This window comes from Hesperophylax consimilis, chromosome 8, assembly GCF_061612785.1.
Source record: "Hesperophylax consimilis isolate HC1 chromosome 8, BYU_Hcon_1.0, whole genome shotgun sequence".
In the NCBI taxonomy this organism is placed as follows: domain Eukaryota; kingdom Metazoa; phylum Arthropoda; class Insecta; order Trichoptera; family Limnephilidae; genus Hesperophylax; species Hesperophylax consimilis.
The window spans coordinates 7,755,694-7,782,530 of NC_142843.1; the positions used below are offsets into that span (position 1 = coordinate 7,755,694).

General features: G+C 32.2%; 1 protein-coding gene across 2 annotated transcripts in view; it reads left to right on the forward strand.

Moving 5' to 3' along the window:
• Cen (cerebellar degeneration-related protein 2-like) overlaps nucleotides 1-26,837 on the forward strand; it is a 153,174-nt gene that overhangs the window by 47,137 nt on the left and 79,200 nt on the right. Inside the window, exon 2 of one of the 2 annotated variants that reach the window (XM_089634840.1) lies at nucleotides 9,113-9,160. The exons of the other annotated variant lie outside the window; for it this stretch is intronic. Coding sequence (XP_089490966.1) covers nucleotides 9,113-9,160 — 48 coding nt within the window. The remainder of the gene's footprint in view (nucleotides 1-9,112; nucleotides 9,161-26,837) is intronic. 2 annotated transcript variants of the gene reach the window in all.

Below are 26,837 nucleotides of genomic sequence, written 5' to 3' on the forward strand. Positions count from 1 at the left end.
AAGAATAGAAAATCTGTGTCGTGCAAATTGATTCCACCTCTAATTCGCGAAGCTATCGAGGCGAAAATAATATTGTTTGTTATATTACAGGAAAGCGATATTTTAATTATTAAAATTAAAACGTAGTAAAAAATCCAGTATACTTAATATATGTGATATTTGAACAGTTTTCAACGAATTTGTAGTCACAAAAGTTAAGATATGTGGGGCGATATACTTTTTAAACGATGGTGGATGATTCCGTACACTGTCATAAAATGAATAAATTTTTATTAATATACTTACTAAACAATTTCTCCGTTGAAGATAAATACATTAATTTGAAATAGTCGTAGCACTATTCCCTCTGAATATTTATGAAGCAGGTCATATTATATGTACGGAAGTACTAAGGAACTATGCGGTATGTTATTTACATTTCAAGAACATGCCGGAAGTAATCTATTCTGAAATAGTGGCGGAAAAGCGACAACCAACAAAAGTTTAGCATTCTAGCTATCAACACTAATTTATCCCATAAATCTATGATAAATAATATATATTAAATATTAATCGTGCCTACCTAGAAGAAAAATTGTTTAAGAAATCTACTGAAAATGTTACGTTATCCAAAGAGTAAATAAGCTGCAATAATGTTAGAATAGATTTGCCTTCCGCCAGTTCCGCTTTATTCTCTTTTCATGTCAACATTCCTGCCATTGCGTTTAGCCCATAACAGCGGTCCACCTTGACAGACGACTATTATCATTATCCCTTTATCATCCGGTATGGTATGCAGGCTGGTTATGGCTGTCATATGATCTAGAGACCGTAGACCTGAGGTAAAGCAGGTCTACCTCAGCCACGGGACACCACGGTACAACAGTATATCGGAAACGACAGGGCGTGGTCATTACCTGTCAACATTCTCCCGATACAATATAATTCACTTACTCTCGACTGTACTTTCTTATTAGAGCTAGGATCAACAAACTTCGTTCGCAGCTGAACGACATGTGAAATCTCGTTCGTACGCTTTTTTACCCCTTATAGTCACGATCGCGGCGCGGATTGTAAATATTTTGATTAATCGGACGCGATTATAACGATTTATATAATGAAATGTAAGCAATAATCCGCCCGAGTATTGGCTAACTATATATACACCATTCATACATATGGTTATACTCGGAACACGGCCACGCGGGACAATGCTTTCTCCGGCCGCGGGCGGATTCTGGTCCAACGAACAACGAACCCCTTTCAAAAAAGCTGTTTTATAACATCTACGACTCTATTTAGCTACTACGAATCGGGCAGGAACAATGAACTTGTGATTGTGGCCGATAAGGTCGCCTTGCAATATTACATATATGTAGACTAATCACTAGAGTGAAAGCCTTTTTTTGCGACGCGCAAAAGTCAACAGCCATTTAAACGAAAACAAGTTTGGACCGTTTGAAAAAACGTTTATGTAAGATTTGCGTAATGGTTGCTGCTTATGCTAATCATTATCTGAAGATTCTTGTAGTGAATTAACGGTTAATTCACTATTCACTGAAATCATACAATGCTAGTATTTACTTAGTTACTAGGTAAATACTTGTTCTGGCATTTCGTGATTTCTGTATTTTTTTGTACCCAGACAAAATAATATAATATTTTTCACTATATGTCTGTAAATATTATACTCTTCTTCCTAGTTTTTATTGTAGTTTCAAAAAATAAAATAATATTCAAAGAAATAGGTATCTTCGGAATTTTACGTAATTCGTAAATCATTTTTAAGAACGCACGTTTGAGTGTACTTGTTCAAACCGATAGTATCGCAAGTACACGATTCGAATTAGTTTAGAGGAATAAAGTTAGTTTTATTAAGTATCCATTTAAATTATTGGTAATCTGGTTACACACGGGATTGCAGGCCGTTTCCTGATAAACTTATTAGTAAATTTCTAATATGTCAGAACATGTGTTATATGTTTTGTAATATAAGAGTTCCAACATCGCGATAATTCATTATTTTTTACTAGAAGTTTAACAGGAAACTATCAATTCATTCGTTAAGGGCCTGCAGTCACTTTTTAAACCAGATTACAAATAATTTGAAGAAAATCTTTAGCAAAATTTTAGTAATTAGTTGTAATTGTAAGTTTTCTCCGTGCACTTACCCAAGTTTGCTTTATTTTGATAAAAACAATTTAAATTACAAAAATACAACATGATAATTTCCTGACGTCAAAAATCAAAACAGTGTTTCACAAGCCACGACCCGGGTTCACACGCGGGTCTAACTAATCGAATAATCTTTATCAGATCTGACAGCTGACATTTCGATCATCTTGTTGTTGTGTGAGCGATCAAATGCGAGCGCTCACTCTTTGAGTAGATAAGATTGATGGTCGATAGTTTCCCCGTGTTGTGCGGGAAAGTGAAGACGGTCTAGTACATAAGTACCATAAGTGTAGAAGTACTAGAAGAAGTATATAACACTAGACTTGATAGCCTACTGTATCTGGAATCTCCAGTTCTGAAAAGCTAGTTGGATTGCAGCTCGTGACTTTGTTTCATTTTCCATTTCATATTTGAAAAGATCACCTGTCAGGCTCCGTAAGGCCAAACTGGAAATTGCAACGTGAGATTTCCTCAGCATCTGCGATTATAAATTAGTTTATGAACGCTTCCAGCTTCACCCATCGTTCAACGTTTGTCCAAATCAATTACATAGAAGGCGTTAAAAGGTATGAAGCCTGAATAATCATTTTGATGATTTTCAGACATCAAATTAATTTACCTACCTACCCACCCATAAGACATTTAGAATGAAGAATTATTTAGTTAAGCAGTTATTATTATTTTACTTTCTTTTCTATTGTTTCAATATATTTATTTTACATAATAACACTATTATAAGGTAAAAAGGTAATTTATAATAATTTTCCTAGTCCTCCTCACTTACTGTGCTGAGGCGGACAAGTCTTTATTTAATTGTCTGAATTACGTTTTATTTTTATTTGGTTTTACGCCCAGCTGGGCTTTTACATTTGAAGAACAGAATATACGAGTACCCAGTGAGCTATCAAAAATTATACAGCAAGTTAGCTTGAAATAACGTTAAACTGATAAACTAATATGATATTAAAAAATATTAGTACAACAGTATCATAAAATAAAACTAGAACACTCCTACATATAAGACAAATCAATAAAACTACATTATCAACGCTACTATAGTTTGTAAGATTAAACAAAGTGCTGGTATTGATTACGCGTAATTCTATAATTAGAGTAAATATATCAATAGTACCCCCAAACTTGTTGCTAAGATCGTGCAACCTATTGGTTAGTGATTGTGTCTGATAGTTGGTTGTGTATGTATTGCAGAAGAATGTTACATTTTGTCTTGTGCTCCTAATCGGCACATGAAATTTAATTGTGGCATTTAATAATTAAATCAAATGTAATGTAATATATTAAGTCTTTTATATCAGGATATAAATACACTGGCGTATTGAGGTAGGTACCTACTTTCAAATAAAAATTATGCTTAGTGGATTTTTGCCGGGAAAAAACAGTTTATGGAGAAAATCGTGAGGTAACAGAGGAATTACGGACGGGTTAGAGGTCGATTTGAGGCTAGAGTCATGTGCTTTGGAAATGTTTATTAAGGAATCTAGGTACGACAACATTTAAAACAGTGCGCACGTCAAATAATCGCTCCACAAAAATCGCTCAAATTTATAGTTAAAATCTCACCAAAATCAAACAACCGACGGTTGGTGTTTACCTGAAAAACCAGTGAAGTGATTCATCCAATTTAGTTTAGTCTAAACGGCCTAGTCATTACAATTTTAAGTGATTAAAGTGACAATTTGAAGTGACAGTGACCGCCTTGCAAACTCAATCAAAACCTTTTATTACAACAAATACAAACGGACCTGTGCCCTCACAATTAATATTATAATTATTTATCGATACGTCACAGGCGGTCAGTAGCCTGGTGGTATAAACGTTTCGCCAATTCTCTCCGTGGAATACGGGAAGTCAGTTCAAACCCCACAGTTTCCAAAAAAAAAAAAAAAAACTTTGCTGCTTTTTTTTCAACCGCATTTTTTTTTTTTTGTTCTTTTAAATTTAATTTTAATCTGCATTGTAACGTGTGATATTTTTGAAACCCTTTAAACAAAAAATATAGAACATCTAATTAAACAATAAACTTATTTTAAAAAATACACAATGAGCAGCACCAGAGGCAAGACAACCATTCTGGATAGCGAAGATAAAATCATACAGTTCCTAGAAAAAAAAATGGACGTAATGAAAAAAGACATAATGTCTCAAATAGCTATTCAAAACATTGAAAACCAAAAAAACATCGATAGCTTAAAAAAAGATATGTCGGAAATTATAGAAAAAAAATTCTCTGCTGAATTAAAAGATGTAAAAAACCTCAAGAACCAGCTGTGCGAACTCACCAAGACCATTGACTTTCTTTCACTAAAAATCGATGACTATGAAGTAGAGAGAAATAAACTACACAAAAAAATTAAGGAAGTGGAAAAAGAAAACAAAAATTTAAAATCTGTTGTAAATCAATCTCTACAAAACTGCCTTGAAACATCGCTCGAAATCAACGGAATCGAAACTAAAAAAGAAGAAAATCCTAAATTACCTATTGAATGCATCTTTAAAAAAATAGGGTGTGAAGATTTACTAAATAATAATTCCATAATAAACATTTACACCAACTCACTAAAGAAATGTATAACAATAAAGATGGCTACAAAAGAATTGAAAGACAGGATCCTTTCCCAAAAAAAGAAAGCGGGATATTTCTCCGCCAAAGATATAAATCACTCCACCTCGATAAACCCTATCTACATAAATGAAAAGCTGACGCCACAAAACAAGCAATTACTCTGGCTAGCGAGAGCAACAAAGGCGATGGGTTACCAATACGCGTGGACGAAGAACGGGAACGTCCTTCTCCGCAAAAATAAGGATACTCCAATTATATACATCAGAGACGCGAGCGACATACCCCTTCAATAACCTGGACTCCCTCCTGTACCTTCAAAGATGACCTCCGGACTCAACTAAAAATGGCCCCTTCAGAAGAAAACAGCATCCCTGAAACTCTTGAATGTGACAATTTTGAAGATGTAAACACACTTTTCTACGACACATCTTTCAACATACTAAACATGAACATCAGAAGCATTCGAAAAAATTTTGATGATTTCTGTATCCTTTTAAATTCGTTAACCTTCCAAATTGATTTTATTGCACTCACTGAAACACAAATGCGTGAATGTACCCCTTTCAACTTACCAAACTACACTACTTTTTCAATTCCGTCTAGACACACCTCTCACGATGGCATAACCATATTTTACAATATACACACCATATCCAACATTAGCATAGACAACACTCATTTCAAATATGCAAATGCCGTCCATGCAACCTTCTCCTCCAAAGGAAAAAAATACTCAATTTTAACAGCATACCGCTCCCCTTCTTTATCCCCAATTTTGTTTACACAAGAAATCAAAACTTTTATCAACAATAACAGCTCTAATCAATTCGATTTTGCATTTTTTATGGGTGATATTAATATAAATATACAAAACGCTGTATTAAATCCGACCGCAAACGAATATCTAAATGTTCTATACTCCACAGGATACCTATCATATATAAACAACACTACCAGACCTAATCATCCAAACGATACATGTCTTGACCATATATTTCTAAAAACACACAAAAATTTCCAACATAAATCCGCTACATTAAAAATCGACATAACTGACCACTATCCCACCTTTTACGGCCATCATACACCAAATTTATCCATCTCTGTTGAACCGAAAAACAAAGCAATGATTAAAATCAACTATTCAACTTTAAATAACTTACTGAACGAAGAATCGTGGATCGCTGTCCTATCTAATGACAACCCAAATTTGGCTTTAAATACCTTCTATGAAATACTTCAAAATTATATTAAAAAAAGTCAAGAAACAATAGCACCGCCAAAAAGTAAGCACAAACACATAAAACCGTGGATTACGCGCGGACTAATAATCTCAATACAACACAGAAAAAAACTTTTTAAGATCTATAAAAATCACGAAAAATATTGCACATCCAAAAACGAAGCACAGAACCACACCAAACGGAACGAATACATTTTATTTAGAAACTACCTAAACTCAATCATAAAAAAACAAAAACAACAATACTACTCTACACAACTACATAATGCTCATAACGACTCCAAAAAAACATGGCACGTCATAAACGAAATCTCAAACAGGAACCAAAAAGTTCATAAAATTCCTCAAAAAATCATTACTGACAATAACACAACCATCGAAGACGCTGAGAGCATTGCAAACAATTTCAATCACTTCTTTACAAACATCGCCTCAACCCTCATAGATGATAATCCCAGTCTTAGCATTCACTCGAATCAAATTCCTCCCGGCCTTTCAGATTCTAATGTCACTACATATGAACTATCTACATTCAACGAAATAACAGAACTTGAAATCTCAAAACAAATTGACAACCTTAAAGAGAAGTCTGCAAATGGCCCAGATAACATTAGCAATACCACAATTAAATCAATTAAAAAGCATATAATCATTCCAATACATCATATTTTCAACAACTGCATCAGGCATAGCATTTACCCCAATGACTTCAAACTCTCTCACATCATTCCAATACATAAATCCGGATCTCAATTCAAAACAGACAACTACAGACCTATAACTTTAACTTCTCAATTATCCAAAATCTTCGAAAAGTGTTTAAAACGACAAATTATGAACTTTCTAGAATCTAATGATATCCTCTCAGCTAATCAATACGGCTTTAGAACCAAACTGTGCACCGATGACGCTATCTTTAGCTTAACCAAAAGCATATACTCTAACCTTGACTCTAACACTAAAACGCTAACCATTTTCTTGGATTTAAAGAAAGCGTTTGACACAGTCAACCACAAAATTTTATTAAAAAAAATCTCTAAAGTCGGTATTAAAAACAAAAGTTTCATGTTATTAAAAAGCTATATATTGAATCGCCAACAACGCACAAAAATAGGAACAAGCTTAAGTACCTATGACTTGACAAAACATGGTATTCCTCAAGGAACTGTCTTAGGGCCACTACTCTTTCTAATCTACATCAATGACCTATGCAATATTGCAATACCAGGTAAAATTCTCTCTTTTGCCGATGATACTGCAATAACAGTACAAGGTAAAACGTGGGAAGAAACAACCAGGAAAGCCAACAAATGTATTGCAACAGTCAAAGATTGGCTTGATAGAAATCTCCTCAGTCTAAATTTGAATAAAACTATCTTTATTCCCTTTTACAATTCCCAAAAGTCATCCCCTAAAAATAATCTTAATCTGAAGTTCCACAACCCTAATTGTAACTTTGCGACATGCTTAAACTGCGAAGACGTGAAATTCGGACAATATATCAAGTATTTAGGAGTTACTATAGACTGCCAACTCAAATGGACTTACCATATAGAAAAGACGGTCAATAAACTGAGATACCTAAGTTACATTTTCAAACGAATGAGCAACATTGTCAATATAAAAACCATGAAACTTGTTTATGACGCGTTAGTGCTTTCATCTATTTCCTATGGAATAATTGCCTGGGGAGGAACTTACAATAATCACGTAAAACCCTTAGAAATCGCTCAGAAATCCATCATTAAAATAATGTACCAAAGGACCAAGACATATCCCACCAACCAGTTATTTCAAGAAACAGAAATCATGGAACTAAGACGGATCTATTGTATTCAATGTCTCAAATTTATATTTACGCGTCCTATCAATTTCACCAAAAACACAAATCGCTCGAGCCAGAGACATACCACATGCGTGTTCACAGTCCCTCACTGCAAAACTAGGCTGGGCCAAAGGCACATCAACTATATTGCCCCAAAATTGTTCAATTCTTTACCCAATTCCATCAACATGTCTCAAAACCTGAACTTATATAAGAAAAATGTTAAAAGTTGGATAAGAAATAATTTCGAAGCGAGTAACTTTTTTCTATAATTTAAGCCATCTGTTTCTAAATAACTAAACTACCACATGTCTCTCTGTAAATTAAAGATTAATTTCTTTAAATCAAAGAAATATATACATGCATCTATGTTTTATGTGTGTGTGTGGGTGTGTGTGTGTGTGCGTGAGTGTGTGTGCGTGTGTCTGTGTGAGGGTGTGTCTGTGTGTGCGTGTGTCTGTGTGTGCGTGTATCTGTGTGTGTATGTGTGTGTGTGTGTGTGTGTGTGTGTGTGTGTGTGTGTGTGTGTGTGTATATGTTTGTAAATTTAAAAAAAAAAAAAGAAAAAGAAAAAATAGAAACTTCTCTAAAAAAAAAAACCAATCACATTGATCTCTATAGATACATTTAACAAGTTTAAAAAAAACTATATTTTAAACACCACTGTTTTATCCTTACACTATAATACCCACGCTCAGGCTTCGCCTTTGTGGGATTTTTTTGTTACTCTTTCATTCTATATTACTATGTATGTACCTGAATTGTATATGTATCAAAAATTTTGTTAATAAAAAAAAAAAAAAAAAAAAAGAAGGGTTATTTAATAGAATTTGAACAGTTCATCAAATTTGAAAATTCATTTTTATGTTCTGTGAAGGTTCAATTCAAGTTCTATTATTATATCATTATTGACCAGTTGCTAAACGAAAAATTGATATTATAACAGAACTTGGATAGAACCTTCACAGATCTTGAAAATCAACTTCTCAAAATTCGATGAATTGTTCTAATTCTCTGAAACATCCTGTCCTTAGTGTAATATGAAAGAACAAGAAAGATGAAAAAAACATGGATTTATCGAACCATGTTCTTTCATGGTTCAAATGATAATTATGAAATGACAATGCAATGTATGACCATTTTCATATGTACTCACGTTGAAGTGGGCTTTAAACATTTTTCTAGTGAATACATAAAAAATGTTGGCACTCTTTTCCTGACATCATTTTTCGTGAGCTGTGCCTTTAAAATTAAATTGTGTCTTTTCATTTTAATGTATTTTTTATCAAATTATTTTTTTTTGCAGGTACGAAAATCACACCTTATCTGGAGAAAACGAAAGAAAACCGCACGGGTAAGTAGGTACACATTTACTAAGAACTATAAGGAGAATGCATTACGTTACGCAGGTCGACAACCTAAGCCTTGTATGGAATTATGTATCTAGTTATGCATAAAATACGAATCTTATTAATTAAATATAAGTACACCACTTAACACATCCACTGGAAATGACCGCGTAATAATAAATAGGTACTTAAATTTTGAAAGTAGTTTTGTGAACCCTTTCACCGAATTAATAAAAGAAGCATTTCAAAATTATTATGAAAAGGTTCGAACTGCAGTACACTAATGACGGGTTGTTTCGAAGTATTTGAACAATTCATCAAATTTCAACGTTCATTTCTGGGATCTGTGAAAGTCCAATTCAAGTTCTGTTATTATATCATTATAGACTAGTTGCTTGACAAAACTGAAATAAAAAGAGAACTTGAAAAAATCTTTCACAGAACTTGAAAATGAACGTTGAAATTTGATGAATTGTTCAAATACTCCGAAACAACCAACAACCAAAATCTGTCAATATATATCTACAGTTTCCAATGTTCTTTATGCAGATAATTATTCTTTTCAGAGTGATAATTAAGTGGACCGAGTGTCCATGGTTTAAGTTAAACTATATTTATCATCAACGCTACCAGAGGTGACAGAAATTCGTGCGCAGTTCCCATAGAAATCTATCCGAACTTGCAAACCCAAAGGTGTCGAAACAGCATGAGAATTGAAATGTTAGGTATATTTCACAAGAGACAAATAAATAAGTACCTCAATTGACACAGTAAAAATTGCTTAATTACGCATTTTTCACGTTAATTGTCTCCGGCCCAGTATTTTCATTACTGGTCAATCGTTATTTGTTAAAATCTACATACAAATAATGGTTTGTATAGTGGTCGTTGTACATATTGAGCAATTCAATTCTCACCCGATCCCAAACTCTATGGGAAAATTATGTATAACTACTCGGAATGTATATTACCTAGAGAAGGGCCTTTTGCATACAAAGGGCAATGGAAAGCTCTCGCCTTCGAAGCAATTTATGGGGTCAGTATTTCTTAGTCACACTAGCAATGCAATGTTAATTGAACAATTTAAACTGATTGGGTTAGGCATACTTTTGAAAAAATACTCTGTTGGTGTTGATACCGATAAAACTTACAGTGGTGTAACGATAAGCAACTTTGATGGGTTTTGCGCATTTTTTTAGAAATAATTTTTCTAATTCAAAGTGTTAATCAAGGTCAGAGATATGCTTTACTTCAAATAAATCCATTTCAAATGGAAATGCAAAATGCAAAATGGGTATTTTCCATTTTGCATTTTAAATGCTTTTCTCAATGCATTTTCCATTTTAAATGCCTTTTTGCAACATTCTTCCTACTATCTCCACTCATCTTTTTTTCATAAGCCCCAAATATCAGTCGGTCCTCAACCTCGCTATGAGAGATAATTTATATTTATCAAGTTGCTCCCTGGTAGGAGCACTGGCAATTGAGTGATACCATTACAAAGAATACTGATTCAAATACTAAACATGGGGCCATGACGCTGTAATATTAAATGTTAGATAGCAGTTTCTATGTTTTTACGTTGGCAACATTAGTCGCGCGAAAAATTTTGGTTTCATAATCTGTAGTCGTGGTGTTTTTGGATTTACCATCATGTAATATGTTTGTTCTACATTGATGTCCATTATTAAATGACAAAATTGTGTAAAAATTCTATAATTATTTTAATTGTTTGACTTGAGAAACCATTTTGCATTTTCAATGCATTTTGAAAATAGGTATTTTGCATTTTGCATTTGAAATGCTTTTCTAAAAACCATTTTGCATTTTGTATTTTCAAATGGAAAAGTTTTGACCCATTTCCATTTCAAATGGTTTTGGGTACCCATTTTGCACATCTGGAAGACGTTGAATTTATTTGCTTTCCAAAAATTGACTCCATCCGATTAAGAATAGATCATTTTACATTTTATTTTCTTTTATTTGGGATAATACTAATTGCATGTTGTGTTGCTAATATCTTCTGTCCGGAGAACCAGGCGGTGGCTACGCCACTAGCATCATTAGGTTCACGACGCTGGCCTATTATTATCGACTTGGAAGTAATGAAGAATAATGGTGCCAAATCATAAAATCATGTGATTGCAAAAAACCTAAGGCCAAAGAAAGAAAGTTGAACGATTTCCGATTATTCAATCGCCGCATCTCCTTATTATCGCACTAGATTAATGATGAGTACATGAACAGTGAACACGACTACTTTTAGAAACTCGGAAGTTTTGTTAAAATTGTCCTTTTTCATAATAGATTAAATCGACCGTATTCAGGGTCGAAATTAGTTATTTACTAAGGTAATTTTTATTTTTTTATTGTTATTAAGTTTAATTTGTAGAACTCCATTTTAATTTTAATTTTTTTAATTTTTTTATTGTTATTAAGTTTAATTTGTAGAACTCCATTTTAATTTTTATTCTTTATATATTCAATAATATTGTTATTAGGTTTATAAAAACAGTTTATTTTTAAACAAGTTCTGCTGTGTAATTATTATTACGCGTGACAGCTTATCAATTCTAGCAATACCGGACTATCAACTTAATCATTTAGAATTTTATATAGAAATACCGAGTCAGTGAAAATTCTACTATCTGACAATTTGAGCATATTCATATAATTTTACAGAGTGTTGTAGTTCAACATAATTGCTGGAATACCCATTTTAAATTTTATAAAACGTAAGAAGTTGTTTTGTATTCTTTCAACAGCTTGTACATGTATATTATAATGTGGGTTCCAGGCAGGAGAATTGTACTCGAGTTGACTTCTTACATAGGCAAAATATAACAATTTAATACACTTGAAATTCATAAAACTTTTAGTTAGCATAGTTATAAATCCCAATAGTAATAATAAACTGTTTATTCCGGAATGTGGAGAGGTTTTTGGAATCCCATACAGCATATACAATAATATAAAAGAATCAGTACAAAAAACGTTATGCATTAGATTGACGAGGCCAACAACTTTCTCCAGTGTACTGCGATGCTTGAGTCTGGACTCTGGACTGGAGTCTGGCGGGATTCCATGATAAGGATATTTTGTAGTTGTTTATGTTCTCCCTTAAATCTCTAATGGGAGCTGCAAAACCTTGTACTAAAACTTGGGTTTTTTGATTTGCAATTATTCTTTAAGCGCTTAGGGAACCCTTTATAGTTAAATCCGCCCCTGACCACATAAACTTAACGCGTGATGAAAGGATGGTGTTTGTTTTTGCTTTCGAATACGTGTGTGATCTCGACTACGTTTCTTCTACGTGATTGTTAGCGCCTAACACGTTTCCGATTAAACGTTTCTCTACCTGTCGCTGCTTATTACCTGTTAAATCTTCACTACATAATTATACACTCGCGTACACTGAACATGGATTTTGAGGAAATGACATTTAGTTATCAACTCAAAGCAAATGTCAACAACAACTCTCCGATGCTTTATAATGACTATTCCAAACAAGTCACTTATGAAAATGATTATTAAAATTGCTTATTAGGAAAGTTATAGTAAAAACAAGCAATTATATAAAGTTATACGACAAGCTGCACTTGTTTAGTAATTTATTAGTGCAGGTTGTTTTATAGTCACTAGCATTTTAAACGCCTGCAGGGATGAGGGAAGTTCTGTTTTTTGTATGTTATTCACGACTTTCCAGAGAAAACAGTGTTGTTCTTTGCGTGTTAAACTCTTACCCCTTTATTATGAAGGTTTTTTTTTTAATTTTCCACAAGTGATAAATAACCATTTATCTTACATTAATGGTTGTTCATCAGTTGTGTAAAAATTAAAACACGCTTATTGGTAAGGCCCTTAAAGTTTTATGTTCATAAAACAAAATTTATATTTTTTTCGATTTTCGATGTCTTTCATGGAAACCCACTACAAAATTGCCCCTTTCCAGAAATAACAATTTCAAAATTACGGTTTTATCGGTTGAAATAAATCGATATATAGCAAACAAACATTTTTCTGCACTTCTTTCTCTGCTTACTAGATACAGTTTTGTGACTAATTTTTATTGTTTGGATCTGATATTTTTGTTCAACCCTAAAATCTACCATTGAAGAAAAAGATTATACTAACAAATCAAAACGAAACATGAAACAGAACAAGACACATAAATTAAGAAAGATAGCGGTGTCAACTAGGAATGGGACCCAGGATCTCTTGTCTTATCGGGAGAGCGTCTTAGCCACTCGACCATTGGGACCTAACTATAAAACGTCATATTTGTCGATCTTATATTTCAAATTCAGAAATAAAAATAATAACTAATTTTTCCAATATTTTTGGCAAATACCTTTTAAATAATGAAACCTTTTAAATTATGTATATCATTAAAGAAGAAGATAATACTAACAAATCTAAAAGGAACATGATACATAATAAGAGACAGAAAAAAATGAAACATGACACAAAACAAGACACATAAACTAAACACATAAACTAGACACATAAACATGACACATAAAATAAAAATAAAAAACGAAACATGACACATAACAAGACACAGTAAAAAAAATTTAAAAAAAACGAAACATGACGCATAACAAGACACAGAAAATAAATAAAAAAAAAACGAATCATGACACATAACAAGACACAGAAAATACAAAAATAGCTGTCGTATTAAATAGGTGTCCAACCACACCAATAAAAATAATGGGCAGATTAAGTTACACTGTTGTTAACTAATAATTGTAATCATTTTAATGATATATTCTTATTAATCAATTAAAAGTTAAATTAAATGAGTCTTCTCGTGAATGTAGTGATTGCTTGTCAAAATCTATTCGTTTTGTCAATTATACATTACTAATATATAATTTATTTCTAATGTCTGTATGTCTACCCACACAAAAACAAATCAAACTCCATTCTAAACATCACTTAAATAAAGGTTTATTTACTAGAAATATAGCTTTTGCGTATCATTTAACACTTGCTATTGATAAATCTGTAGACTTGGTAACCTGCAAAACATATATTTTTGGAATTATGTAAATTTCAAATATAATTTTTTTTAATCGATGATAATAGTAATAATTTATGACCTATTTACAATGCATGCTAACTACAAAATGCTCCCTAGAAAAAAATCAGATCTTTATATTTATTCATGAGTATTTGTACATAAATATTATTTAGTGTTTACAATTATAGGTAGTCCAACAAAGCTGTCACATGACAGCTTGTCTGTAGGCTCAACCGAATCAATATGTATTAACAGTGAATTACGAAAACGTTTTTATTTTTATATTTACATGACGTAAAAGGGCCGTGATTGTGATAAGTTCGGTTTGGAACCATTTCATTTAACTTCAGAAAAAATTAATACTTATATTTCAACTTTCAAGTAAAATTAGCCCCGGTTAGACTTGATACGCGTAGAAAGGTGAAGTTGTAAGAGAGTAATGAATCAAACAATGTTATGGAAGATATCATTAAAAAAGAAGAACAAGTCAGTGTGACACTTGCGTGAGAAGCAGCGAAAGCGAATCTTAGATACACGATATAAGAACAATTATTAGGTATTATTGAAAACCGTTCACTTCACGTATTCTACTAGTGAAATTTTATTTTCAAACGATGTATGTATGTAAAAAATACAAGTTCCTTCATTAAAATATACACAGTTTCTCTTGTGCATCTGTCGTAAATTTTTGTTTTTTGCTACAAGTTTCCTGCTTGTGTGTTTTGTCCCACAAAGCAATCAATCGGAAATCCTATTGTAGATCTTAGCGAGATGCGAACTTATTTTTCTAATGTACCTTTATCGAACAATGGCGATATTCAAATGCTAAATTCGAACATTCATATTCTCGTAGTTGCTGAAGTAATTAACCTTTACTAACTCCTTTCACCTTGCGTTATTTTTTATGGTCACATTTACTGTCTGCCATTCAAAGGAAGTGTTTTTTTTATTCACCTACAGTTATAAACTTTCCTAAAATATCACAAGTACTTGATTACCTGTTACATGACGAAATTACACAGACTTTAAGTACCAATATTACACAAGAAGAGAATTACACACGTCAAAAAATAACCTAACTTAACTTAAGCCCGGCATTACGAATTTATACCGATTTACAACAAATTTCTCTTGAACACTTTTGTAAATGTATGTTGTTTTTGATGTCAAAAATGTATGTTGTTTTTTGAAGATAATATTTATGCATTTGTACAGCTGAAACGGTAACTATATCAAATTCCCTCGATAAAAAAATCTGAAAGTAGCTCCGACAATTTAAAAGAATACATTTTGTTCTGTTATTTAACATGTTATAAGTATGAACAAAATTTACAGTGTATTTTTAAAGCATGGGTTATTTTAAGGCATGTGTTGAGAGATTTTTTGCTCTATTTTAAAGGAGTAAAAGAAATATTTTCACAATTTCGCCTAATTTTTATAGTTTTTTTATATTACCGCGCTCTCTTTAACATTCGTATTTATATATCTTTCTTTCAAACCAACTTCTTCTTCTTTTTGAATGCTTACTATAGTATGCATAATCTTTCTTTTATTTTCAAATATGATATTCATTTAGCGCACGCACACAATCCAAAATTTAAACCTATTAAACGATCGATTTTTTTCATGTGTACACTATATATTTTTTTATTTCCAGTGGGTGTATTTTTATCGGCGTGTAATTTAGTCCATGTGAAATTCCATAGGTACCTACGTAAAAATCACGCCTGTGTAATTTCGTCTTGTCGCCCCGTTTACCTCGCTTGTCTATTTAGTTTTCCCCAAAGATCAAATGTTACACCTAAAATACATAGTATTCAGTGTTTTAAAAGTATTTAGTTCAAGGAAATGCCTGAACATCTCGAGGTAATACGAACTTCAGGCGGGTATTTTAACAGGTAAATTTATCAGCATGAAACAACTCGTTAAATATAATACAACATGGATTATTACTGTGATACCCTCGCTTGGATTGTTTAATGGCCAGTAACTGGTTAGTTTTAATGCAGTATTTTGCGATGATAGCCTCTTTCACTAATTGCTAATATGATAAACAACTAAATGCAATAAACAAAATAATTAATGGCTAATTGTATAAAAATCGTGAAAGTTTATTAAATGTACTTTCAAAAAATTAAGAATATATTTTTAATGCCTCTTTTTAAACGGGAAAGCTATATCTTCAAAATAATATATATTATATTTGAGAGGCCGCCGCCCCGGACACCATTTATTATATAACCAACACCTTTGCCATAGGTCACTCTAAGTGGTTCGGTAAGTTTGGTAATTTAGCAGGGGTGCTCGGGTTCATCGGGTGAGGTGTGTTCAGGATGCGTCTACCCACCTGATGCGTGGTGTGCCAGATCGGGAGAGGCTGGTTTAGAGAGACCATTAAAAAAAATAGTTAGGAAGTTAGCAGCTTTTTAATGGGGACTATTTCAAACCGAGGTAAAAGATATAAAATGACTTCCACAATGCAAATATTAACGTTAATTCATTTTATTAATAATTTCCCACTTTGTGATGAATGAACTAAGTTTTCGACATTCAAAATTTGAGAACGCATTCTTTTTAACTTTTACCAGACCATTTCCCACATATAAATAATTTTATTTATCGGCTAGACTAGGTTCATTGTACAATAATAACAATTACACAATCAACTAAATACTCTTACATAATCGTAAAGCCAATGTTCGATAGGTGTACTGAGGCTGGGTATGTGTACCAAAGTTTTATCTCGTGGGAAATTCTTAATTCTATAGACCAAGTCGTTCTCTTTTGATGTTTTTTTATACATTGTTTAGTTAATATCTGATTTTGAAAGTGTAAATTTGTAAAATTTTGTGTACTAGCACAAACCTACTACCTACTTGTGTAGTACGCAAGCGTAATCTCACATATCCACCGAGCAAATAATTGTTTTCTTTCTTTTCTATTTAGGTGTATTTTATTTCAATCATGCAATTTTTTTTAAATCTCAGCTCACACATAGTTGGGTTTGTAAACGGGTAAAATCATCATTATTCATCATCATTATTCGACTCTAGTTTATTCAATACATTTTACTTTCTTTACTCATGTTTTTTCAAATTCATTTTAAGCTACTTTCAAAATTGAATGGAGTTTGATCACGAAAAATAGGTACGTATCTACTATAAATAAACATTAATAAGCCTTATCATATGCGTTTATTCATGCTTTATTTAGAATCTGAATAAAAAAATTAAAGTAAGCTTGATTAAAGAAAGTAGGTTGAATTGCAAAGAGGTTGTAGAATCTTTTTAGAAAATTTTGCCATCAAATATATGGAGAAAAATAAATCTTTGCAAATGAAATCAGTTCGATTAGCCGATCTGTTGGAGCATTCGTGACGATTGAGCGTTTAGATGAAAGGGAAGATAAACTAATCGTGATTAATTAAGAGCAGAATTATCTATACCACCTTCGTACTTCTGCTACCCGGGCAGGTAACTTTCGTGAATGTTTTAAAGAAAGCGAATTTGCCGATTTATTTCTGTACGAATGGACCTAGTTTCTTACTAAATTAATTTCATAGACTTAATACTTATTTTAATAAACGAGTATTAAAACAAACTTTAAATATACTATCCGCATATTGTTGTTATTTGTGCAATATCGGTGATTTAAAATGTGCAATTTTTGGAGTAATGATAGTGCTCTATCAATAATTTTTAGCACAACGAAACGACTGTATATATTTATAGTGCACAGTGCGATTATTTATTTTTTGTGGCCATGTGATAATTTCTTTTGCTGTATGTGAAAATGTTTAACGTTCAAAATTTTTTTATTGATACGTTATTAATAATATAGGATTTTTTAAAGATGTTGATTTGTAAAACACACCTTCTGCTATAAAAATATCAACGTATAACGTCCTAAATATCACGAAAATCTAAAAAAATATCCCTTGTTTCCGCGTCAAATCCACCAGGATATCGATCATGTTATTACTATAAAACTATCACTAGATACAATTAAACTCCGAAATTGGAAATTTCTTAGAATTAAAGGTTTTTAATTCTTGTATTTGAATTTCGATAATGTTTTCTTGATTGAAATTAACCCACTTCTCAGCATTCGATAGAGCTGAAATCAGCAGATAGACTCGTTGTCGGTGACAATGCATTCTATCAACTGTTGGCGGTACTTATGCACACTAGGGTGTATCGATTTTTAACTTTTTTTTTTGTTTTCAAATTCCAAGTTAAAAAAAAGTTGCTACTAGGTACCACAACTTACCACAAAAAGTTTTGAATTTTTAAAAAAATGTTTAGGTCTCCCGCACAAGGCCTAAAGTTTTAACTTTTTTCAAAAAATATCAATGTTTTTTAAATTTAAAAAAATAAAATCGTAACTTTTGTGTTTATTCCAAGTTAAAAAACTGTAATATTAGGGCATAAAAATAAGTAAGAAACGATTTTTTTTAATAAAAAAATGGATTTTAGGTCTCCTGCACAAGCCCTAAAGTTTGTTAATTTTGATGAAATTTTGTAATTTTGTGTACATATAAAAACCATGTTTTTTTTTAAGTTTAAACTACGTATTTATTTTTATTCCATAATATTACTGTTTTTCAACTTGGAATAAACACAAAAGTCACGATTTTATTTTTTTAAATTTTTAAAAAATTTGAAATTTTTTTGAAAAAAATTAAAACTTTGGGCCTTGTGCGGGAGACCTAAATATTTTTTTAAAAATCCAAATTTTTTTGTGGTAAGTTGTGGTACCTAGTAGCAACTTTTTTTCAACTTGGAATTTGAAAACAAAAAAAAAAGTTAAAAATCGATACACCCTAATGCACACACACGCATTTTTCTGAAATTGTACTTTATTCGTTTAAAAATTTACATCAGTTAATATTCGTAATAAATGTCGTTACTGTCTAATTAAGATTATCGGTGTTGAATCCAGTCCCTGGGGAGGAATTTTCAATGATCAGTAAAAGCATTTTTATTTTAATTTGAAAAGATTTTTTTTTTTAAGTTCACAGTAGTTTAAGGGCCAGTCTCTGGGGAGAATGGTTCTATCATCAGTCAAACCGATTAGTTAATAAATAACCTTAATACCCTATGTTTATTTTTCTCACTCATTACTTTATACTTTAAATCTTACATTATCACGACATTGATCAAGTAAACACTTAAGTGGTCACTTACCTACCAAGTAGTGTACATAATGATGTCATTAGTCATTGCCTAATTTTTAACATAAAAAATATGATTTGGCAATCAACAACAAATTATAAACAAAAACTCCAATAATATTATTACGTAGCGAATTGTTAAACATGATGATTATTATTTTGAGGTAATTCTCCCAACAGCTTGAAATTAAACAGTATTTATTTATCTGTCTTTATTAAACATTGCAAGATCATCATACATCAATAAATAGTGTGACCAACAATAAGCAATAAAATTTATCTTTAAAAGATTAGAATTGAAAATACAATGATGAAATATTGTAGAAAAACGAGTGCCTTTTTGTCTTACAATTAGAATCATTTTATTAAGTTTTAGTTTGTGGAAAAAGTGGCAAATTACAGATTGACTAACTACACGACCTAATATGTATTGAACAAGAAGAAACAGAACAAGACACAGAAAAATAGAAAAAAGTAACGGTCACAACCAGCATTTTGAATATAAAGCCTATATTATACGTGTACTTGGATAAAATGAGTTAATTTATTAAGAATCTGTTCAATTTTTTGGTAATCTGATTAAAAACGGGATGCCTTAAGGAATGAATTAACAGGTTTCCTGATAAACTTTTACTCGACCACGAATATATTTTCACGATGTCGGAACACGTGTTCATGAAAACACTAATATTGTCGCATTTCGTCATTATATTTCGTATTGTAGTCATTATATTGCGTATTGTATTTCGTATTATTTCGTTATTAAGGCAAATGCACGTGTTCCGATATATTAGGAATTTACTAAAAGTTTATCAGGAAACGACAATCCTGTGCCCATCCCATCCCATCCAATTTAAAAGGATTCTCAAAACTCATTTTTCTCTGTGAAGAGTATTTTCATATTATTTTACATTTAAACTACCGTAGACCCCTGGTACCTGGTAAAATCACATGGTATTATAATTATATAGTACGATTTGTGAATCTCATTTATTGCCTTTACAAAAACTAATATTGTCGATTTTCTTTAAAATATTTTTTTTGTTTGTTTAAAAATAAGAGATTTGAAAAATGTAGTAATATTAATAGTTATATGGGATAAAATAAAAACTGTAAATCATGAAATATGCACTGTTTTTAATGTAGTGTCATCTGCGTGCAAAGTCGTATCTTCTCCAAGCTTAAACTTTCTAATAAAAGTTTGTTTACCCGAATTGACCAGCCAGGTAAATCTGTCAAAAATTTAAACAAAATAAAAACACATTATAAATAAAAAAAAAAAAAAATTGGTACCCATTTTATCGCATGTCTGATGAGATTCATATTTATCAGCTCCAATTTTGAAAATGAAAAGTTCATTGAACTAAAATTAAATTATATTATTAAATAATTTTACGCATTTTGCAGGGTTCAAATTTCAAATCACACATGTACCGACAACCGAAATTAGTGCGTTCAATAATAATAAGAAAATAAATTTACGAACACACTCTGTCTTATATTTGGCTGCCTGTGTTGAGCGAACGCCTGTGGTTAGGCAATTCACATAGCACGGCTTGGCGCCTGTTTTAAGCAAACAATTCGCAAGATGGATGCTGGTTCGTTGATAGTTTCGCTTTCAAATAACGAAATATAAGTTTAATTTCAATAGAATGTCATAATTCTTAGTTCATTATTGATCGCATTTTTAACGAACTTCCTTCACCCAAATGAACACTTGATAATAAATTGAACCAGATAACTGTGACCGGGTGTGTGATAAATATATGAATACGTATGTTTTTATATATAAACCGGATAACTCAAATGACAATTCATTACACCTTTTAAATAGTGACGTAAAGTGATGAAAAGTAATGAAACAAAAACTAGATTAAGTAGGTTACGTAGGTTTATATGTAAGTTATATCGCTTTTTAAAGGTGTGTTGAATTTTTGTTGTGTTGAGTTATCGTGTAACCATTTTAATAATTATTATTATGAGGTCTGCAAAAATGGTCAACTGGAAAATGTTCGAAGCCTAATAAATATAACCAACGATATCACAGATGTCCATATTGTATAATTAACATATTAACCATTGAGTATTACGTTTTTTTAAATATCTAAATGTTTTTATGATAATATCTAACGTTATCACCGTTTAGTCCGTAATAAAATAATTTCATTACGAAATTTGCTCTGCAAAGTATTTGTGTAGTACTCCAAGCCTTATCTCCGTAGGTTGTTTCTAACTAATCTCCCAAACGGATAGAATAATAAACTAGCGGTAGGTTCCAAGGTCATTGAACAATATTGTAAATATTGCTCACTGTATTTCTGTAATCGTACTGTGTTCTTATTCTTAATACATGTGTAACAAACTTTGTACACTGCGCAGGCACTATAGTAAACGTATCACATTTAACAAACTCGTGGACACTGCGCAGGCACTATAGTAAACGTATCACATTTAACAAACTCGTGGACACTGCGCAGGCACTATAGTAAACGTATCACATTTAACAAACTCGTGGACACTGCGCAGGCACTATAGTAAACGTATCACATTTAACAAACTCGTGGACACTGCGCAGGCACTATAGTAAACGTATCACATTTAACAAACTCGTGGACACTGCGCAGGCACTATAGTAAACGTATCACATTTAACAAACTCGTGGACACTGCGCAGGCACTATAGTAAACGTATCACATTTAACAAACTCGTGGACACTGCGCAGGCACTATAGTAAACGTATCACATTTAACAAACTCGTGGACACTGCGCAGGCACTATAGTAAACGTATCACATTTAACAAACCCGTGGACACTGCGCAGGCACTATAGTAAACGTATCACATTTAACAAACTCGTGGACACTGCGCAGGCACTATAGTAAACGTATCACATTTAACAAACTCGTGGACACTGCGCAGGCACTATAGTAAACGTATCACATTTAACAAACTCGTGGACACTGCGCAGGCACTATAGTAAACGTATCACATTTAACAAACTCGTGGACACTGCGCAGGCACTATAGTAAACGTATCACATTTAACAAACCCGTGGACACTGCGCAGGCACTATAGTAAACGTATCACATTTAACAAACCCGTGGACACTGCGCAGGCACTATAGTAAACGTATCACTTTTAACAAACCCGTGGACACTGCGCAGGCACTATAGTAAACGTATCACATTTAAGAAACTCGTGGACACTGCGCAGGCACTATAGTAAACGTATTACATTTAACAAACTCGTGGACGTTGAGCAGGCACTATAGTAAACGTATCACATTTAAGAAACTCGTGGACACTGCGCAGGCACTATAGTAAACGTATTACATTTAACAAACTCGTGGACGTTGAACAGGCACTATAGTAAACGTATCACATTTAAGAAACTCGTGGACACTGCGCAGGCACTATAGTAAACGTATTACATTTAACAAACTCGTGGACGTTGAGCAGGCACTATAGTAAACGTATCACATTTAACAAACTCGTGGACACTGCGCAGGCACTATAGTAAACGTATCACATTTAACAAACTCGTGGACACTGCGCAGGCACTATAGTAAACGTATCACATTTAACAAACTCGTGGACACTGCGCAGGCACTATAGTAAACGTATCACATTTAACAAACCCGTGGACACTGCGCAGGCACTATAGTAAACGTATCACATTTAACAAACCCGTGGACACTGCGCAGGCACTATAGTAAACGTATCACATTTAACAAACCCGTGGACACTGCGCAGGCACTATAGTAAACGTATCACATTTAAGAAACTCGTGGACACTGCGCAGGCACTATAGTAAACGTATTACATTTAACAAACTCGTGGACGTTGAGCAGGCACTATAGTAAACGTATCACATTTAAGAAACTCGTGGACACTGCGCAGGCACTATAGTAAACGTATTACATTTAACAAACTCGTGGACGTTGAACAGGCACTATAGTAAACGTATCACATTTAAGAAACTCGTGGACACTGCGCAGGCACTATAGTAAACGTATTACATTTAACAAACTCGTGGACGTTGAGCAGGCACTATAGTAAAAGTATCACATTTAACAAACTCGTGGACACTGCGCAGGCACTATAGTAAACGTATTACATTTAACAAACTCGTGGACGTTGAGCAGGCACTATAGTAAACGTATCACATTTAAGAAACTCGTGGACACTGCGCAGGCACTATAGTAAACGTATTACATTTAACAAACTCGTGGACGTTGAGCAGGCACTATAGTAAACGTATCACATTTAAGAAACTCGTGGACACTGCGCAGGCACTATAGTAAAAGTATTACATTTAACAAACTCGTGGACGTTGAGCAGGCACTATAGTAAACGTATCACATTTAAGAAACTCGTGGACACTGCGCAGGCACTATAGTAAACGTATTACATTTAACAAACTCGTGGACGTTGAGCAGGCACTATAGTAAACGTATCACATTTAAGAAACTCGTGGACACTGCGCAGGCACTATAGTAAACGTATTACATTTAACAAACTCGTGGACGTTGAGCAGGCACTATAGTAAACGTATCACATTTAACAAACTCGTGGACACTGCGTAGGCACTATAGTAAACGTTTCACATTTCTCGTGTGATTCTATAGATTCGTGTTTTACTGATACACGGAGAAAACTTAATATTTTAAATATAAAATATTGCTATTTTAGAATATTTATAAATTATTCGTAATCCTGTTAAAAACGGGACTGCAGGCCCTCAACAAATAAATTGATAGAACTCCTGTTAAACCTTGCCTAAAAGAATTTTGCTATGCCATTGTCGGAATATTTCATCATTGTGTATCATCAGGGAAAATGAAGGTGCACGAACACGTGTTACGATATACTCTAAAAGTACTGACAGTTTAACATGCAGCGGCCTGTAATCGTTGATTTATTAACCGGACTTTAATAAATTTACAATACTCATATTTATCCATGAATATTTCTGTTTATTTTTTCTACTCTTGCCACGGAGATAGTTTTTCGTATTTAATATATTATTGTATTTTAATATTCTACGGTGTTCAGTAGAAAGTGGGAATCCATAAAAGTCCAATTTCTTTTAATTAACAAATGTATGTATTATTTTGTTTCATGTTTAAAATTCACATTCAAAATTAATTGATTATTCATTAATTATGTTAGAAATTTAACCTACAACCTATTGATTATATTAATCATACTGCTCGTACTGATAAACTTACCTCGTGTGAAACATTTTCGTAAATTAAACATTTATGAATTGAATACAGTGATTTATCTTCTAATTATGTATCTGCATATTATGCTGAATATATTATAGTTCTGTGAACAGTAGACCTAGCAACCAAAAAGTATGTTTCTAATTTTCTATTATTCAATAAATCAAAACCAAAATTTCCTCCGAAATTAATAGATTTGTAAGTAGGTACTTAAATACCTACCTACTTAATTATAAACTATAATATTTAATGTAACTTTTTTAAAAATATTTAAAATAAGGAATTATGTAATTTATCTCAATTGCAATTCTTTTTTCAAACTTAAATCAGGCAGGTAGGTACTATATATAATTTTAAAACTTCACTCAATGTTAGCCACATAGTCAAAGTAAGGCTTGATTGAATAATATAGTGGATGCAGCAGATTTTCAAATCCGTAAACAAAAACAAATTTACAAACGGAAATAACGGTCTAAGCTACGGTCAGTCAAAAGTCCATATACAAATATTATGATTATTCTATCTCTGTAATTGTATTTCTTCAAACGTATTGTATTACCTAATAATTATGATTCTTTGTATTGCTGCATCATGCCAAGATGAAAACTGACTAACTTTGTTTCCATAGAATCTAAAAATCAAATACACATTTCAAATATAGAACAAATATAACCATCTGGTGAAATATATTATAGCTAGGTACTTTAACGCTCGTCTGGATTTGAAAAGTTTCTTTTATTAATATTCTTAAAATATATAATAGATGCAAAAAATATTCGGTCTAATATAATTTAAAATAGAGATCCTGTGTTCGATTCCCAGTTGAGACTCTTACCTTTTTATTTTTCTGTGTCTTGTTCTGTTTCATGTTTCATCTAGATCTATTAGTATTATCTACTTCTTCGATGATATGTGACATTGAAAGAAAAGTTATTCCGAAAAACATTCATATTCATTTAGATTTTTAGAAAAATCAATAGGTGTCCCATATTAATAAACATCGGATATGTTTATCCGAGACACTATCTAGGTTACAAACAAATTATTTAGAACTTTGAGAATCATTCAAAAAGATAGCAGCCAAAAGTGTGGGAAAAATAGTTGCAAGATATTGATTAATTCTGAATTACGAGATCGACAAAATTTAGATAAAATAATTACGTAAGTTCCAATTGTCGTGTATTTAAAGACGTTATCTGTATCTTGTTCTGTTTTATGTTTCATTTAGATTTATTAGTATTATCTTCTTCTTCAATAAAATAATAATTTATTTGTACTAAAATAAGTACAAAAGTCAGATACAACACCTGTTAAAAGCCCTGTGAGCAAATACACAAAATATAATGTTGTTTAATATTCTTCTAACTGTTTGTTTTCAGTTCATTTTAATATCTTTCTTATAGTCTGGTCATGTCTTCATGGCGGTTGATCTTTGCCCCAAAACAGCAATGAATGTTTACAAAAGAGTAAGGCTTCCTTTCCATGATGAGCTGTTCGATCCATACATGGTGTCCGGTTACCCGCTAGACCCCTTCGCGCTCCGTATGCAGTAACGGGTACCTAGTACCTACTAGTATGTACTTGTTCCCTGTATATCTTTATACCTTCCAACGAGTACTCGTGGCTGCTTTGTGGTACCGGCCACATGTCATGTAGGGATAGAACAGTACCGTAATATAGAGTTGGTAATTTATTTTTCTCTTACCACATTTTATTACGCGGAACGGCTGCGCGACGTATATCATACAAAAGTTAAATTTGGATTTGAGGCGAAAATACCCAACCAAACATTTTTTGAATATTTAACATGGCAAATATTTATATTTATTTTGTGTTTTAAAGTATAAAATATATGCTATTAAAGAAATCGATTTTTCATGATTTTAGGGGCAACTTTGGCAACTATTTGTTAGTAAATGGTAATTAAAAAAAATAATAATTTTGCTTAAATACTTGAAGAATATGATAAAATATAAAGTAAAAAAAACATTATAAAAGGCGTTTGTGTGGGTTTAAGGTTAAATTACGAATTACACATTAATTTATTGTTTAAAAATTAAAATTTTCACTTAAAAAACAATTCTTTAACGACGTTTATTTTTTTATTTCACTATATCGACACAGTTAGTAGGTTGGGTAAGATTATTTTTTTATTGATCCGCAAAAAGCTAAATTTGCCTCTAAAATCATGAAATAACGAAGTATTTTATGGCCTATATTTCATAATTTTAAACACAAATAAATAAAAAACAGCAGT